The sequence below is a fragment of the Mastomys coucha genome, unplaced genomic scaffold (genome assembly GCF_008632895.1).
Source record: "Mastomys coucha isolate ucsf_1 unplaced genomic scaffold, UCSF_Mcou_1 pScaffold6, whole genome shotgun sequence".
Taxonomy (NCBI): domain Eukaryota; kingdom Metazoa; phylum Chordata; class Mammalia; order Rodentia; family Muridae; genus Mastomys; species Mastomys coucha.
In genome coordinates, this window is record NW_022196912.1 from 8,703,005 (window position 1) to 8,719,167 (window position 16,163).

The window sequence follows — 16,163 nt, forward strand, 5'->3', positions numbered from 1 at the left end:
GAGTAGACTTGCTTAGCAGCATTTTGCTCTTTTATAGACCTGATCTTTAAATGCATATCTGAAGGTTCTAGAGAAAGGGGCAAAGGCTAGAAGGCTCACTGAGTACCGTGGTGCCACTGTCCTCCTGTGTCCAGCCTCGCTGGAGGGATACATAGTTGAAGTGGCTTCTAAGAGAGCCTGCTGCACATAACACTAACTAATGGAGTGTGTTTTATTGGCATCGGGATTTTTTTTTTCCCACTGTTCCATTGGTATTGACAAGAAAAACCAGAGCAAGTAAAAATTTACTGTTTCAATCAAATTTAAGTTTATATGAAGTAAAGGTTGAAACACAGAAGAGACATTTTCATGTCCTTTCACTTGAAAATTATTTTATATTTATCTTTATTAACATACATAGATGTTTATTGAGCCCATAATAAAGTTATGGAATGAAGTTATTGAGTAATGAAAATATTTTGTTTAACTTTATGCCTATACAGTTGAGCTGAGTATTACATCAGAACTGCAGAAAGCTGTGCTCTGCAGTGCAGTAACTTGGGCAGAAACAAACATAGACAGTCATTCTATCAGAGTAACTATTTAGCCTTGCTGCCCATTAAATAAATTATATGTAAGGAAAATCAGAAAGAACTAGAAGTTACCTTGTTATTTTAATGTGCATTAGCTGGCCTTTGATGTTCTATTGAACATTCCAATTAGGATTCAGTTACTTCATCCTGTGTTTCTATTGCATTTTTTATTGCTGCTTTCATCTGCAGTGTTTAAAGCTCAGTAAGATGCTCAGAGATAAGCCAGAAGCATTGCTGTCCCAGCAGCCTAGGAGATTTAGTTAATCTGACCTAGATGTTCTTTTGATGATTGAGATTTATATATGAAAACAGCTCTCAATTTCAAAATGAAACATAGGGGAGATCTAGTGTATAAATCAGCTGTCCTGCCAGCAACAGGGATTAATCAGCCCCAACAGGAAGAGTTATCGTGGAGTTGTGCTGTTCAGATCTTGTGGATTTGGATCTGTAATAATATTGGAAGTTGTAAGTGAATGTAGCTCTTGGGTTTTGCAGTGTTCTAAAGAGGATTATTTGTTTCTTTTCAAGGGCTCTCTGTGTACATTGATGTTGATTACCTATCCGCTATGATGTATGTGGCAAGATAGATATGAAGGAATCCTTGGATACAGTCTAGATGTAGAGGTTAACATTTGAAAGTGTGTTTTAAGATAAGATTAATTTACTCTGCATTTGATTTTATACCCCAGAATATAGATATTTGCATGGTTAAAGTGAGCACTCACAATTTAAACTCTACACTTTTCTGTCCTGCTACCCAAGTTACAAGGTGACACTCTCTTCATTAACATTATGCAGTGCGTTAGTTTTTAACTAGAGTTACTGGGATGTAGAGTGTAATGTAGCACTCCTGTGGTCCAGCTACTGTACCAGTACAGCTAAGGGAGGAGGACCAAGTGAGCCTAGGGGTTGGCGGTCAACAGGGGCAACATAGCAATACCCCCATCTCTGAAAATGCCAGAATTCCTGGGGTTTATAAATAAGCCCAGGCACTCTGGGGATACCTGGCCTCATGAGCAACAGTGGAGAGAGAAGGCAGGCACAGAACATCCTCTGATGTGGCATGCAGCCAGGGCAGATGAGTATGTACTTGTCTTATCATGATGCTATGATTGAAATGGAGTGCTCCATGGTGAAACCCTCTTACAGATGATGCAAATGCTATCACTACAGGTACAAATCCTTGGAATTATGTTGAAATGGTTTGTCTTTTATTCCAGTATCCAACATTGTGAAACATGTGCTTGAAGCCAGAGTTATTGACTAACCCTTCAGAATTCTTAATTGAGCATATAACTAACGTGCATCTCAATTATTAAAATAAACCAAGACTAAATGTTAAGTAGTTAGCTAATTTTAGATTCAAGGCAACACATCCAGTGATTGATAGGCTACTTTTTTTCCCCCTTCAATTGGGCTTCATTAATTTAGGTATACTACTTTTATCAAAGTATGTGAAAGGGTGGAAGATGGGGTATTTGACCATTTCTTGTAGGATGAGCATGCATGTGCATGTATGAGTTTATCTTTACATATTCTTGGGTTGACTTAGTTATTCTTTCTGAATGAAATAAAATGCAGTGATTTTATTATTTAAATATTTTTGGAATGACATGTAAGACCCTGTGTTTAATTCCCAGTACTAAAACAAAAAACCAAAAGACCATAAAACAAAAAGATTGTTGAGTAAGTTTGAGCTGGGAAGCACAATCGTGGGATAGCCTAAGTCTGCTGGATAAGTGTTAAATGTGAGTTCTGTTGGTGCTTGGATCTAACCTCTTTAAATGTCTGTGATAACTATGGGGTCACATTATAAGGGGTTTTGGCTTTTTTTAAGCAAATATATGTGGCAGAGAATTTATTAGAGGGAATACACTGTCTTCAAGGGAGAACTGAACTGGGTCTTACGTGTTACATGGTGGCTCTGTCTTACAGACTCCAGGCATTAGAGCTCGGCCTACAAGACTCCAGTGGTTTTGTAATAGATGCATTGCCGGTAATCAGGTTGGTATTTGATTTCTGATGTCTGAAGCGCCTAACACTTAGGAACATGTGAGTGAGTATCATAAGCATTGGGGAGTTTACAAGAGGTCCTTGTGTTTCCTCAGTGCTTCTCCAAATAAGTGCCAGCCTGCTTTATGGCCTGGGGTAGATTAGAAGTCCTGAGAGTGCTGATCTGGGCCTTGGAAGTTTTCCCCTGCCTTCTACTAGTGTGAGCAAGCTGGCAGTGTGTTGTGTGGAGAGAGTGCAGCATGTGGAGTCAGGAAGGGTACCTTCTCTCAGCTTACTCCCATTAGTCTGTTCTCAGTGCGCAGAGGCATAGTCCAGGGACAAGGTTGTCTCACCTGTGTGCGCCTGGCTCTTCTGCCCCAGATTCTGTGTCTCCAAGATGCTCTTTAAAGATTCTTCTCACACCTTTGTGGGTGCTTTGTTCTGTAAAGTCCTGTTATTATGGTAAAACATTCACAGCATAATGATCTGGTGTTCTAACTACTTGCCGCACGATTGTGTAGTTCTGTGGATTAAGTAGGCATACCCGACTGCTGTGCCTGACCCTGAGTCTCTTGGTAAAGTTAACCCATCCTCTGGTGACACTCACTCAGTAGGTCATTCCGCTGCTGTGTTAACTGTAAAATGTACTTCTTACATGGTGTAACAAATGTGTTCATCTTTTTAAGGTTGAAGCTCTTGAGAAGTTAGTAGAGCTGACTGAGAAGCTGTTTGAGTGTGACAGAGACCAGATGTACTACAACTTACTGAAGCTATACAGTAAGTGATGTCACACCATGGTGTGCAGAGGCCACAGCAGGGAAGGAGTGTTGGCCTTGGAAGAAGTCTAGGGACTGTCAAATGTGGAGTCTTCACAGAGGTCAAAGGGGAGGCTAGCTGAGCCATTGTGCGGTGTATTAAGTTGTATCATTAGGTGCTGTGTGATGCCTACAGAGCTGACGTCCTTACTGCAGCAATGAGATCTGAAACAGCCTCTGCTCTGTCATCGTCTCACCATGCTCCTGGAGCCCACACCTGCTTGTGACCCCCATGTGTTAATATCTGCTGTACTCATCCAGGCCTGCCTACCAGGCCTGGGACCTCTGTGCACCCTGACATGGCCTACATGTGTGAGCAAGGCATGGGGCAGACTCTGGGATTGGGAAGTCTGTATGAAAAGCAAGGTGTCTTTTAAATAGTTTTTAATTCTTGAAAATGAGGACATTCTAACAATCAAAATGTAACATGCCACAATGCTGTCTGCTCATGTGGAAAGCTAAGTAGTGCTCAGGGTTAAGTGGTGTCTTGAATGGGAGTCCAACTAGTTCATAAAACGATTCTACTTCTCTTTAGGGTTTCATGAACTGTGTAGGAAGCCATTGGTTCACCCTGTGTTCTGGGCTAGGCCTGAGAGACCAAACTAAAATGAAGTTACTCAGACTGATATCCATGTTACCAGACCAACTGAATTCCTTCTTTTTGGGCCTGGTTTGTGAGGTCATCCTCTGCTTTAACCTTCACGATGAAGGTTTGAGATGTCTGCTCTGAACTCTGTTTTCTTTTGGTTGGTTTGTTTTGTGTGTGGTTCTTTTCTGTCTGTAAAGCCAACCTTCACTCATTGAACACACACAGAAACGTTTTCTAAATCTTTGAACCTAACTCAGAAAGAACTCGAAGCCACAGAACTTGGTAGGATCTTTTGAGAAGCCTTTTCTCTTCTGTTTTCTGTAAATCCTGAGGTAGCTTCCTCGGTCCCTCCTATAGTGGCTGATTATAACATACTCACAGGTGGATCTTGTGGGAACATGTTCACCTGTGTAAAAACTATTGTTTAATGTGAGCAGAGTACATTTTTTTATTCAACTACATATCACGATGTTTTTCTCCATTTTAATCATCTGTAAGTACTAATAAACTGGTTGGCTATTTTAGAATTTATTTTACCGATCCCCTGTCTGTAAATAGATTTTAGTTTTCCATGTACCAAATCTTGGTTCACACCCTTAATTTCCACTTGACTGACTTCCTGGTATTTGTCTTAAGGTGGAAGAGTCATGGAGATTTTTTTTTTTTTTTTTGGTTTTTTGAGACAGGATTTCTCTATGTAGCCCTTGGCTGTCCTGGAACTCACTCTGTAGACCAGGCTGGCCTCAAACTCAGAAATCCACCTGCCTCTGCCTCCCAAGTGCTAGGACCAAAGGTGTGCACCACCACCGCCTGTGGGGATCTCATTCTTACAGGCAAATGATGCTGAGGTTTGTTTATGCAGCCAGTACATGTACATGCTCTTGTGATAGTGCGTAGCCAGTGACAGTTGGTAAGAGATGGTTCTGTCTCCATGGGTTTTGTCGTGGTGGCTTCACATCATCACACAGTGAATAAATGTGATAATGACTCTCTTTAGAACATGCGTAAGTGGAAGCTTCCTTAATGTCCTTATTGGCACCAAATCCGACACTTCCTGACTTTAGAGATCCTTGAGCTTGTATGTGGTGTTTTTCTTTTTCTTTCTGACGTTAGAGATCCTTGAGTTTGTGTGTGGTGTTTCTTGTTTTTCTTTTGCTATTGTATTCAGACAAATCTCAGTCTATAACCTTGGCTTCCCTGGAATTCCAGAGTAGCCTTTGACAGCTCTGCCTCTTGAGTACTAGAGTCAGAGACTTGCACCACCAAGCCCAGCCTCACTGCCTTCATTTATAAAAAGTAGACGTTCATTTATCATTTGTGCTAAAACACAGCTGCCTTTGACTTCTTATTTTGCATTAAAAATGCCTGGATGGTAGCTTTTTTAGTTCTACAGCCCTAATATTTTATTCTACTTCATGTTATTTATGTTTTTTTCTTCCAACACATATAGCCATATTTCATGCTGTGTGGCCTTTCTCTCTTCAATTATTACACTAGTAAAGCAGGTATATTCTAGGCACTAAGCATTCACAGAGCATAATAGTTTGCTGGCTGAGTGTGAAACTGTCACCATGTGTTCCATGCACAGGCTCCCCCCACCCCCCCCCAGCCCAAAGATGTCCGTGGCAGCTATCCATTTCAGAAATCCCCATTCACTTACTGTTTCAGCTGCATTATAGTTTGATTGTTTTGAATTCTACATTAAGTATCTATACATAGTGTATGGCTATTTTTTTAAGCTAATATGAAACAATTAGGCTTTGGTGCCCTTGAAACCTCCAAAATTGATGATTTTTTTTTCTTAATGAATTTATGGGTTTTTTTTTTTTTTAGTTATTACTCAAATTTTCCAATCTTTGGCCAGCAGGAGCCTCTTCTTATTAGCTCATGTGCCACCTGACATACCCAGGGTTCAGTCTGATGGTGCCGGATTCTTGCCCTAGACCTAAGGTCTTCGTTTGATAAGGGGGTGGCACTTAGACAACAGAACTGCAGTTCGGGGAGGGAGGGTGGAGGTAGCTCAGTTCTGTCAGCAGTACTCGAACAGTTGTTGGCCTGAGAGGTAAAAACTCAGAACTAGAGTTCTTCATCTCCTAGTTTGGTGGCTTAGAAACACCCAGGTCCCCTGGAATGTGGCTGTACAACTTTGTCTATTCTCAGAATGTTCTGGAAAAGTAGCAAGTGCTATCAGTCAGGCATCTCTCCAGCACCCCCACAACCTCCTCCCATATTTTGTTTTGTTATTATTTTGTTGAGATAGGGCCTTTGTGTGGAGCCCTACCGTTCTGGAACTCAACTCAGTAGACCAGTCTGGCCTTGAACTCAGAGACCTGCCTGCCTGTGCCTCCAGGCACTGGGATTAAAAATGTGCGTCACTAGCTCAGTGTCCAGCTAAGACATTTTGCCTTTTTTTTAACAAGGGTAAAGTTACCTTCTAATGGTTCTTGGTCTTTAGAGAGTTAGAATATAGCTGTAAATCATCCACTCAACTTGTCTTCCTTGCTTAGAGTACTTGTGTGGGCTTTAAAGTGAGCTGTGGTCCGATACTGTAGTGTCAATTCAGAGCCTGGAAGCCATCCTTGTGTCGCCCCAGTGTGCAGGTGACCTCTCCACACAGTAAAGATTCTTGGGCTTGGATTATTTTTGTAACCAAGCTTTATATTTTAAAATATTTATAATACTTAGGTTTTACATTGTAGGAGGACATTTTAGTAAAGGTAAGGTATAGTTAACTCATAAGAATATTGCTTTTGGGTCAGACATGATGGCGTTCACCTTTAATCTCAGCATTTGGGAGGCAGAAGCAGACAGATCTCTATGAGTTCGAGGCCAGCCTACAGAATGAGTTCCAGGACAGCCAGGCCTGTTACACAGAAAAACTCTGTCTTGACCCTACCCTCAAAAGGAATATTGCTTTAAAGGCTAACGATAAGTCTAGGTTTATGTTAATTAGATTGACTTTCTTATCAAGTATTTATAAAATCACTCAAAATGGGGGTTGCAACCTGTGCTTGGCTTAGGGAAATCCTCCTCCTCACCTTTCTTTATTCCTTGTTGCTGATTTCTAATTCAGTGTGACTGTGCTTCACTTTTTGTTCTTTAAAGTTTGTACTTCAAGTAGTTATTAGTCGTCAGAAAACTTAGTTTTTCTTTTTGGAGAGACAGAGTCTAGGGAAGTCCCACTGATGTTAGTAGTGACACCTTCCCTCTAGATGCTGAGAAATATAAATATTCACGCTCTCTGGATGTTGGTTCATTTCCCTAAACTATCCCTTGCATACATGTTTGCACATTAAAACAAAAGGACATGTGAAGTAGGACAGCCCTATGTTCTTGCCGTTTGTGAACCCTGAGTATCACCACAGAGAACTAATAGGTTATTGGTACAAAGAGGCCACCTGTTTCCTTTACAAGAGACTTCTTGCTTCCTTAAGACTTAATCAACAGTGTTATCTGTTGCTGCAGACTCTCCTTGCCCAAGTCAAAGTACCTGGAAATGTATCACTTTGTAAGAAAAAAGCCATGCATCAAATTTTCCCCGTCATTTTGGAACCATAGGTATTCACAAGGCATTGTACATGTATTTACCATTTCTGCAAACACTAAAGGGTGTGTGTGTGTGTTACTTGTTTCTGATTTTGATTTTCACATTGGGCAATTTTTTTTCCAGTTACTTTAAAAACAACCTTCTTATCAATGTGGTTTTCAAAGCTTTGGATAAAAGCTTGGGGATGCTTTGTTATTGTTTTTGCTTTTATTTAATTTGTTTGGCAGAGAAAATATTTCTATGGCTCATAATTAGAAAAATAAACAGAGAAGTCTCCTTACCTCTGGGCTACAGTCACCAAATGCCTCCTCTCCCTAACAGCAGCATGTGGAGTAATGCATACTTAAACATAAAGTGAGACTATCTTAAACCTTTACCAGCTCTGCTTGGCAGAGTCATTGAGTTTTGATTTATCACATTCTGTAGAAATAAGCAGTGACTGGCAAAGAGCGGATGCTGTGTGGAACAAAATGCAAGAAGAGAACATTATCCCTCGAGAGCGGACACTGCAGCTATTAGCTGAGATCCTGAAAACCAGCAACCAGCAAGTTCCTTTCGAAGTTCCAGAGGTAATTGGTCATTAGCATGAGCCTAACAGACTTTTTAGCTCAGTCTTATACTGCAAAGGTTGCTGGGTTTAACCGTTTTTTGTTGAACTGAGTAATTTTGTTTTAAAGTTGTGGTTTGAAGATGACAGACCTTCCCAGAGTTCATCCTTGCCCTCAGCAGGAGACACGGTTACTGAGAAGATGTTGTTGTCTAAGTGCAGACTAAAGAAGAATAAAGGTGAGTCTCCACAGGAAGCGCACAGGCACGAATACACACGCACACGTACACTCTTTATCAGCACACTATAGGTGATAGTAAGTAATTTGTTAGTTATGCTTTTAATGTTATAATTTATAAGCCAGTTTCCTTAACTTTTGAGATGTGTATAAGTATTTAAGGATGAAAACAAGAGCAAAGGAATGCCATGTGGCCAGATGTTTTTTTGGTTGTTTTTTTTTTTTTAAAGATTTATTTATTATTATAAATGAGTACACAAAGAGGGTATGAAATTTCATTATGGGTTGTTGTGAGCCACCATGTGGTTGCTGGGATTTGAACTCACGCCCTTCAGAAGAGCAGTCAGTGCTCTTACCTGCTGATCCATCTCTCCAGCCCCATGGCCAGATGTTAAGAATAATTGCTGGATACTGGGTTGTGGTGACCTATATCATTAACCCCAGCACTTGGAAGGCAGAGGCAGGCGGATCCATGAGAGTTCAAGGCCAGCCTGGTCTACAGAGTGAGTTCCAGGACAGCCAGGGATGCACAGAGAAACTCTGTTTTAGATAACAAAAACAAAAGTAACTTCTGGCAAGTGGGCTGTGCCAGGAGAACTGGCCTGCCAAGACTAAGTAAACCAAACCCGGCTAATCTCAGAATCCAGAACGGAAGGAGTGGGGCCACTCCCTGCCTGCCTCTACCTGCTCTGGATCACATAACCACGACACCCCACTGAGCAGACCTTGGTAATCAGTCTGGTAACATAAAAACCTGGAGTATTTCATACCTAATGAGGTATGTAGATAGGCCCTGAGTGCTGCCCCTCCTCCCTGGCTGTGAATGCTGCCAATGTCTCTGGCCATATTCCCTTATGAGGAATCTGAGCTGAAGGTTTTTAGGTGGTAGGTCTATCAGGGAGATTCTACCACATAGTGCTGTGAGAGAGGCAGATCTTGGCACAAGATCCTGGTGCTTGGATGCCTAGAGGGGATGCCCAGAGGGGAAGTGCAGACCTGGGACCTCTGTTCGCAACACCCACCAGTGCCTGGGCACAGGAGACTGGGAACCACACCTCTCGTCCCAGACTGTTTCCTACTTGGGAGAACATGGACTAAGGACCCTAGTACAGGACTGTGTTCTGCCTCCCCTGGGTCGTGAAGTGGCACTCTAGGCAACCCAGCTGTTAGGCACACACCCAGCCTAGCAGTAATTGTTAGGTACAGTTGTGCATATGAGAGGCTGAGTTTATGATAATGCTCTTGGTTGGTTGGTTGGTATCTCTTTTTTAAATAGGGCCCCCTATGTAGCCCAAGCTGACCTCAGATTCAGCCACTCTCTCTACCCCCCCCCCCAGCTTAGACCAAGTCCCAGGGTTACAGATATGCACCATTATGCCTAGCTTATACACTACCTTTTTAAAAGTTTTTTTTTTTTTGTTTTTGTTTGTTTGTTTTGTTTTTTCCAGACAGGGTTTCTCTGTATAGCTCTGGCTGTCCTGGAACTCACTCTGTAGACCAGGCTGGCCGCGAACTCAGAAATCTGCCTGCCTCTGCCTCCCAAGTGCTGGGATTAAAGGCGTGTGCCACCACAGCCTGGCTGAAAGTTGTTTTTAATTAAATGAAAACATTTAACAAAATGATTAAATGTCATACAGTTATTCAGCTAATTGTTTTAGCCTGTTAAATATTGATTTTGTATGTCTCAAGATTCAAGCACTTAGCAAACTATAAATGCTTTGAAAATTCAGTGCTTATAGTAGAATCTGTTGGATAGTTGTGGTTAATGGATTTGTAACGTAGAAATATTCATAAAGGTTGATAGCTAATAATGAATGCAGCTTCTATGGTACAAGAAAATAACCAATAGTATTTTCTGCTTTTGTTTTATTAATTTCCAATATTCAAATGGTACTGAATCCTCATTCAGCAGCAAACTTAACAATGTGACCTAAAGGGAAAATAAGAATATCACATCCTAACTTTGTTTTGTTTTGTTTTGTTTTCATTTTTTTTAAAGATTTATTTATTCATTACATATAAGTACACTGTAACTGTCTTCAGACACACCAGAAGAGGGCATCAGAGCCCCATTACAGATAGTTGTGAGCCACCATGTGGTTGCTGGGATTTGAACTCAGGCCCTCTGGAAGGGCAGTAAGTGAGCCATCTCTCTAGCCTGCATCTCTCCGGCCAGATCCTTGTGTGGTTTCGCTCTGTATCATGATTTAGTAAATATTTTGTATTTTGTTAAGTTTTTTTTTTTTTTTTAAGTTTATGATGGATTAATATTACTATTCAAGGGTTGGCTGACCAGGGGAAGATGCTGAGATCCGTGTCTCCATCCCAGAGGGCATAGGCAGTTGGTGATCCTGGGGGAGTCATTCCTCAGCTGTGACCTCACTGGAAAGTTTTTCTTGCTCATGCAAGTAGATAACTTGGTCATGTTCATGAAACATCCCCAGTTAGTGCAAAGGGCCACACAGCCAAGGCTGGTGATGGCATGAAAGCAGGGGGAGGAGGCCTGTTGGAAACACTGGTGAGCTGAGAGTAAGAGGGAGAGAAAGGCAGTTAGACTGGGGCTGTGGTTCAAGTTGTCATCTATGAAAGAGTAAGGAGATTGCCTTCAATGATAAAGGACAGTCGCTCGTGGGTGTCTGTCAGTATAGCCAGTAACTAATAGAACTCTTTCTTGAGTGACTTGCGGTTTTCTACCTTTTCTTAGTGCCTGGTTCGTGTAGGCATTAACAAAAATCTGATACAAGGCTAGTCATGTGATCACTATAAGAGATTGTGCTTTAGAAAGCTTGTTTAACATCTGATTAACTTTCATATTCTCATACCTTACCTTTTTTTCCTCCCAATTTAATATCCAGTTTTAAATGCAATTTGGACGTTGCCACTTGGGTGTTATTGAGGGGATAATACAAACTTCCTAAGTTATACACATAATCACAACTATTTCTGCCTGTTCAGACATTTCTAGAGTATTCTTATAGTCATTAACATTATGTGTGTACTTATTTAATACCTCGCCTTTCTTTCTGGCTGAGTTATATTCATAGAGGGCCGTCTGTAGTAGATCGTTTTTCCTTATCTCTGTTGTGATGTGTTTACACACACGAGTGGATTGTGGTTCCAGTTGGCTCTTTATACACAAGCAGTTTTATTTCAGAAAAGTAAGTGACTGAAAAGTGTAGGTACTTCTCTTTTGGTAACATCCTTTCATTCACTGACAGTTATTGTGAACGAGTGAAATAAAACTGTTAATCAGTCAAACAAATGTTGCCTAGTTTACCTGCTAGGTATCTGTATATTTGAAAATTGTATGTTTTTGTATAAGTCCTGTCGTAGCCAAATAATTTGATCTTCTAATTTTAGAATTATAGGCTATATTCACTTTAATGCTATTGTGTTGAAATGTTAACCATTGTAACCACCCACTTATAGATTGAAGATAGCTTGAAAGTGAATCTTTTGCGCCCCTCAATCTAAATTATACCTCTGGTTTATTTGGACGTTAACACATATTTTGTGATTTATTTTGCGATCTTTTGAATTCAGAAGCGCTGATTTTCATTTTTATTAGGAAAAACATAATTTATTGACCCAAAGCAAGTATAAAAAATAATTTGGAAAAGAAGCCTTTTCTTTTCAGTGGTCTGTCTTGGGAGTTTGATGCATGCTAGTGTGCTCAGGGCCCATCTCCAAGGATTGCAACAGTGCACAGAAATATATTTTGGGACTTTTTGTTTTGCTAGTTCAGAATAATATTGTCTTCCTTTTTTTATCTTTTTCTCTCTTATAGATGCATATAATATCTTCCTTAAAGCCGAAAATCAAAACATTGTATTTAGCAGTGAAACATACAGCACCTTGATAGGTTTGCTGCTGAGCAAGAACGACTTCACACAAGCAGTGCATGTGAAAGACTTGTGAGTATCTGCTCATCTCACTAAAGGAATACTAGCTGAGGTGTCTCAGCTGCCCAGAAAAGTAACATTAAAAGTTGCTTAACTTTATGAGTTGTTGGTTTAAAGCAGGTCTCACTGTTTTCCAGACTGGCCTCAAATTTGTAGCCATCCTATGCCTCTTGAGTGCTCATGTTTGCCACCATACCTGGTCTGTGTGTGTGTTTTGACACCAACATTCACATTTGGACCCTGAACCTATTTAGTGTACTTGCACATTTTTTCAGTTGTGGATTGAATAATCTACCTCTAGACCTTATTTACACTTCAATTAATGCCTTAAAACATTTTTTTAAATGGTGTCCTGTCAGCTCTAACAACCTCTGTGGTGTAGGATGTGGATTAATTTACTTTTTCAGAAAATCATTATGGAACTCCATCTTACTACACATAACCGATGGTGTTCTGAAATGAGTAATTTGGAAAGACAGGGAGGCAGAAAACAAAAGAGAAAGCCATGTTGAAGAATACAAGTAGAAATTTAAACTGTTAGGAAAGAAAATGTAAAAAATCAAAGACCATTTAATCCTGAGAGTTGGTCACAAATCCTCTAAAGATTTCCCCAGAGTAAATCGTGATGGTCCTCTGGGGCTGTGGAGGGACTCAGTGGTTCAAGGTCTTGCTGTGCAAGCATGAAGACAAGGGTTCAGATCTCCAGAACCCACACTGCAGCTGGGCAAGCTGGCTAGGGAAGAACTGTAATTGATAGACTTCAAGTTCAACAAGCTTCAGTAAGTGAGGTGGGGAGCAATTGAGGAAGACATCAGATGTTGGTTTATGTATACACTCATGCATACCACATAATGGCACAAAAACTCCTTGATTGGGTTTGTGTTGACTGAGCCAACTTCCCAGAGCCCACTGCTAAGGTTTTGACTCAGAGTGACCCAGGGTTGTGCATTTTACAAAGATCCCAGGTAACAGGTAAGTCATGGGCCTCAGACTCTTTGATAGCATTTCCTCGTGGGCACTTGTACTATATATCTTGTGTGTTTCATGACACCCTGCTTCCTACAGTGTTCAGTGCTGTGCATACCTCTCAAAGAAGGCTACTGACCTAGCATAGTTTCAAACTGTAGGTGCCACTAATTAGTGGGGCAGAATGAACTATTTTTTAAATGAAATAGCCTGGAAAATGCCAAAGCACTTCAAGTAGTTAAACATCATGTCGAGGAATATTGATTTCCGTTGAGTGTGTTGGTGTATGGGTTTACTCAAGTATCACTACTGGAAGCCATTTCTGGAGTTCTGAGACAGAGCTGACCTGAATGGTTAGAAGCATAGCTCTTTTATTCTCCTTTCACCACAACCTGTAAAATACAGGCTCATATTCTTTCTTTCCTCTCTAGGTTTTTATGAGGCCTTTTTACAATATGATTGACATATTAAAAGATACATATTTAATGTATACATCTCATTAACTTTGGGGATAAGTGTATACCAGTGAAGCCAGCGCCAGCTTCAAGGCCGTAAACATATCCATCACCACCCAGAGTTTCCTCCCACCTTCTTTATCATCATCGTTGCTATCATTGTTGGGTTTTCTGAGTATGTGCAATTGCACTGATGATGTACCCTCTTAGCAGTATTAACTGTAGGCACTGCTGGGTAGGACTCTAGAGTTTGCCTTCCTGCTGTATTCCATAGTCATCATCTCCACAGTTCCTCTCGCTTCCCTGGCAACCTCCATCTGCTCTCTGCTTCTCAGTTAGGCTTTTAGACTCCACAGATAGATAAGATTTCCTGTACATACACTTCACAGTGCTTATAGTCTAGCTGTGATATCCTACTTTCCCCATGTAGCTATGTGGACCCCAGAGAATCAACGGGGAATTGTTACATGACACTGGACCAGCTGGCTTTTGACACCTCTCTGAATCGTCAGAGAGGAAGGAGCCTTGGGTGAGGAAAAGCCACCATGAGATCCAGCTGTAAGGCATTTTCTCAATTAGTGATCAGTGGGGCCAGGCCCAGCCCATAGTGGGTGGAGCCACCCCTGGGCTGGTGGTCCTGGGTTCTATAAGAAAGCAGACTAAGCAAGCCATGTGAGCAAGCCAGTAAGCAGCACTCCGTGGCCTCTGCATCAGCTCCTGCCTCCAGGTTCCTGTCCTGCTTGAGTTCCTGCTCTGACTTCCCTCAGTGAAGAACAGTAATGTGAAAAGTGTAATGCAAACAAACCCTTTCCTTCCCAACTTTTTGGTCATGGAGTTTTGTTGCAGCAATAGAAACTCTAAGATGATAGGCTTTAACCTTGAGCCATTAAAATGGTTTTCATTATTAAGCGGGATTGTAACTTGAAGCCTTTCTTGAAAAGGTCCAAGTGTTGGACCATACCTTTAATCCTAGCATTCAGAAGGCAGATCTCTATGAGTTCAAGGCCAGCTTGGTCTACAGAGCAAATTCTAGGGCAGTCCCTGCACTGGGACTGTTTGAGCTAGCCAGCTAAGTGTGGCATTGAAAGTATGTCATGTTAACCTCTTTGGATTCATTCCTGGCTGCCTCTCCCCTCCCAGCTCTCTATCAGTATTAGTGCAAAATACGTGTTGATTGTGCTAGCAAGGTAGTTTATTCCATGGGTAAAGGCACTAGCTGCCAAGGCTGACAACCTGAGTTTGGTTCCCTAAGACCCCCTTGCTGGAAGGAAAGAACTGACTCAGCAAGTTTTCCTTTGACCTCCGTATATTGTATGTCCCCTACACCCCCAACACACATGCACACGCACACACACAGACACACACACACAAGTGTATAAAAATCATTTTTCAAAAATAACAGTTGGTGTGTATAGGCTACTTGATTTTATTATGGAGACCATGATGTGGGCTCCATAGCCTGTAACAGTGTATTGCTCTGCTTCTCCTGCCAGCTAGGCAGGATGCTAATTAACATCAACAATTCTGAGTGTCTGGAACAAACAGTAAGTGGTTCTCTCAGGAAACCTAGACAACAGCCTTTGCTGCCTTCTTGATTCTTTCTGTCTAGAAATGGTACTAAGTCTGTCCCTGGCTGCTTTCACTGGGCTGGCCAGCTGGTTTTTATTATTATTATTATTATTATTATTATTATTATTATTATTATTCAAGGTGACATAAATTAGAAGCATTAACAAATGTTTTACATGTATATTATGTAAGCACAAGCCATAGTCCATTCATTGCTCTGAAAATAATGGAAGTTTTCTTGAAACACCGTCTTTCTTAGTTTAAAAAGATTAATATTTGTAGCTAAAGGTAAGCTGTAAGACGCAAACCCTTTTTCTCCATAATTTTTTTCTTTGTTTTGACAGTTCCAAAAATGAAAGTCTGAAATTGTATGCCACCCACTTCAGTAGCCACCAGCCTAGGTGTGACTTTAAATTGTATAAAATGAAATACAGTTGCCGGGTGGTGGTGGTGCACACCTTTAAGGCCGATTTCTGAATTCGAGGCCAACCTGGTCTACAGAGTAAGTTCCAGGACAGCCAGGACTACATAGAGAAACCCTGTCTCAAAAAAAAAAGAGAGAGAGAAATAAAATTAAATTACATATTTCCCATGGCTAGTAACTGACCCCATTGAACAGCACAAAAAGGATATTCTCTTTATCACAGAAAGTTCATTTTGGTAACTAAAAAATAAAACTAAAAGTTAGGAACCAAGGGGGCTGGAGAGGTGGCTCAGTGGATAAGAGCACCAGTTGTTCTTCCAGAGGTCCTGAGTTCAGATCCCAGCAACCACATGGTGGCTCACAACCACCTGTAATGAGATCTGACGCCCTCTTCTGGTGTCTGAAGACAGCTACAGTGTACTTAGATATAATAATAAATCTTTTCTTTTTTTTTTTAAATTAGGGCCAGGTGAAGGTGTCACATGCCTTTAATCCCAGCACTTGGGAGGCAGAGGCAGGCAGATTTCTGAGTTCGAGGTCAGCCTGG

General features: G+C 41.1%; 1 protein-coding gene across 1 annotated transcript in view; it reads left to right on the forward strand.

The window, feature by feature from the left end:
* Lrpprc (leucine rich pentatricopeptide repeat containing) overlaps positions 1-16,163 on the forward strand; it is an 85,257-nt gene that overhangs the window by 55,123 nt on the left and 13,971 nt on the right. The window contains exons 26-30 of the mRNA XM_031355256.1: positions 2,508-2,576; positions 3,251-3,341; positions 7,942-8,084; positions 8,193-8,301; positions 12,088-12,214. Coding sequence (XP_031211116.1) covers positions 2,508-2,576; positions 3,251-3,341; positions 7,942-8,084; positions 8,193-8,301; positions 12,088-12,214 — 539 coding nt within the window. The remainder of the gene's footprint in view (positions 1-2,507; positions 2,577-3,250; positions 3,342-7,941; positions 8,085-8,192; positions 8,302-12,087; positions 12,215-16,163) is intronic.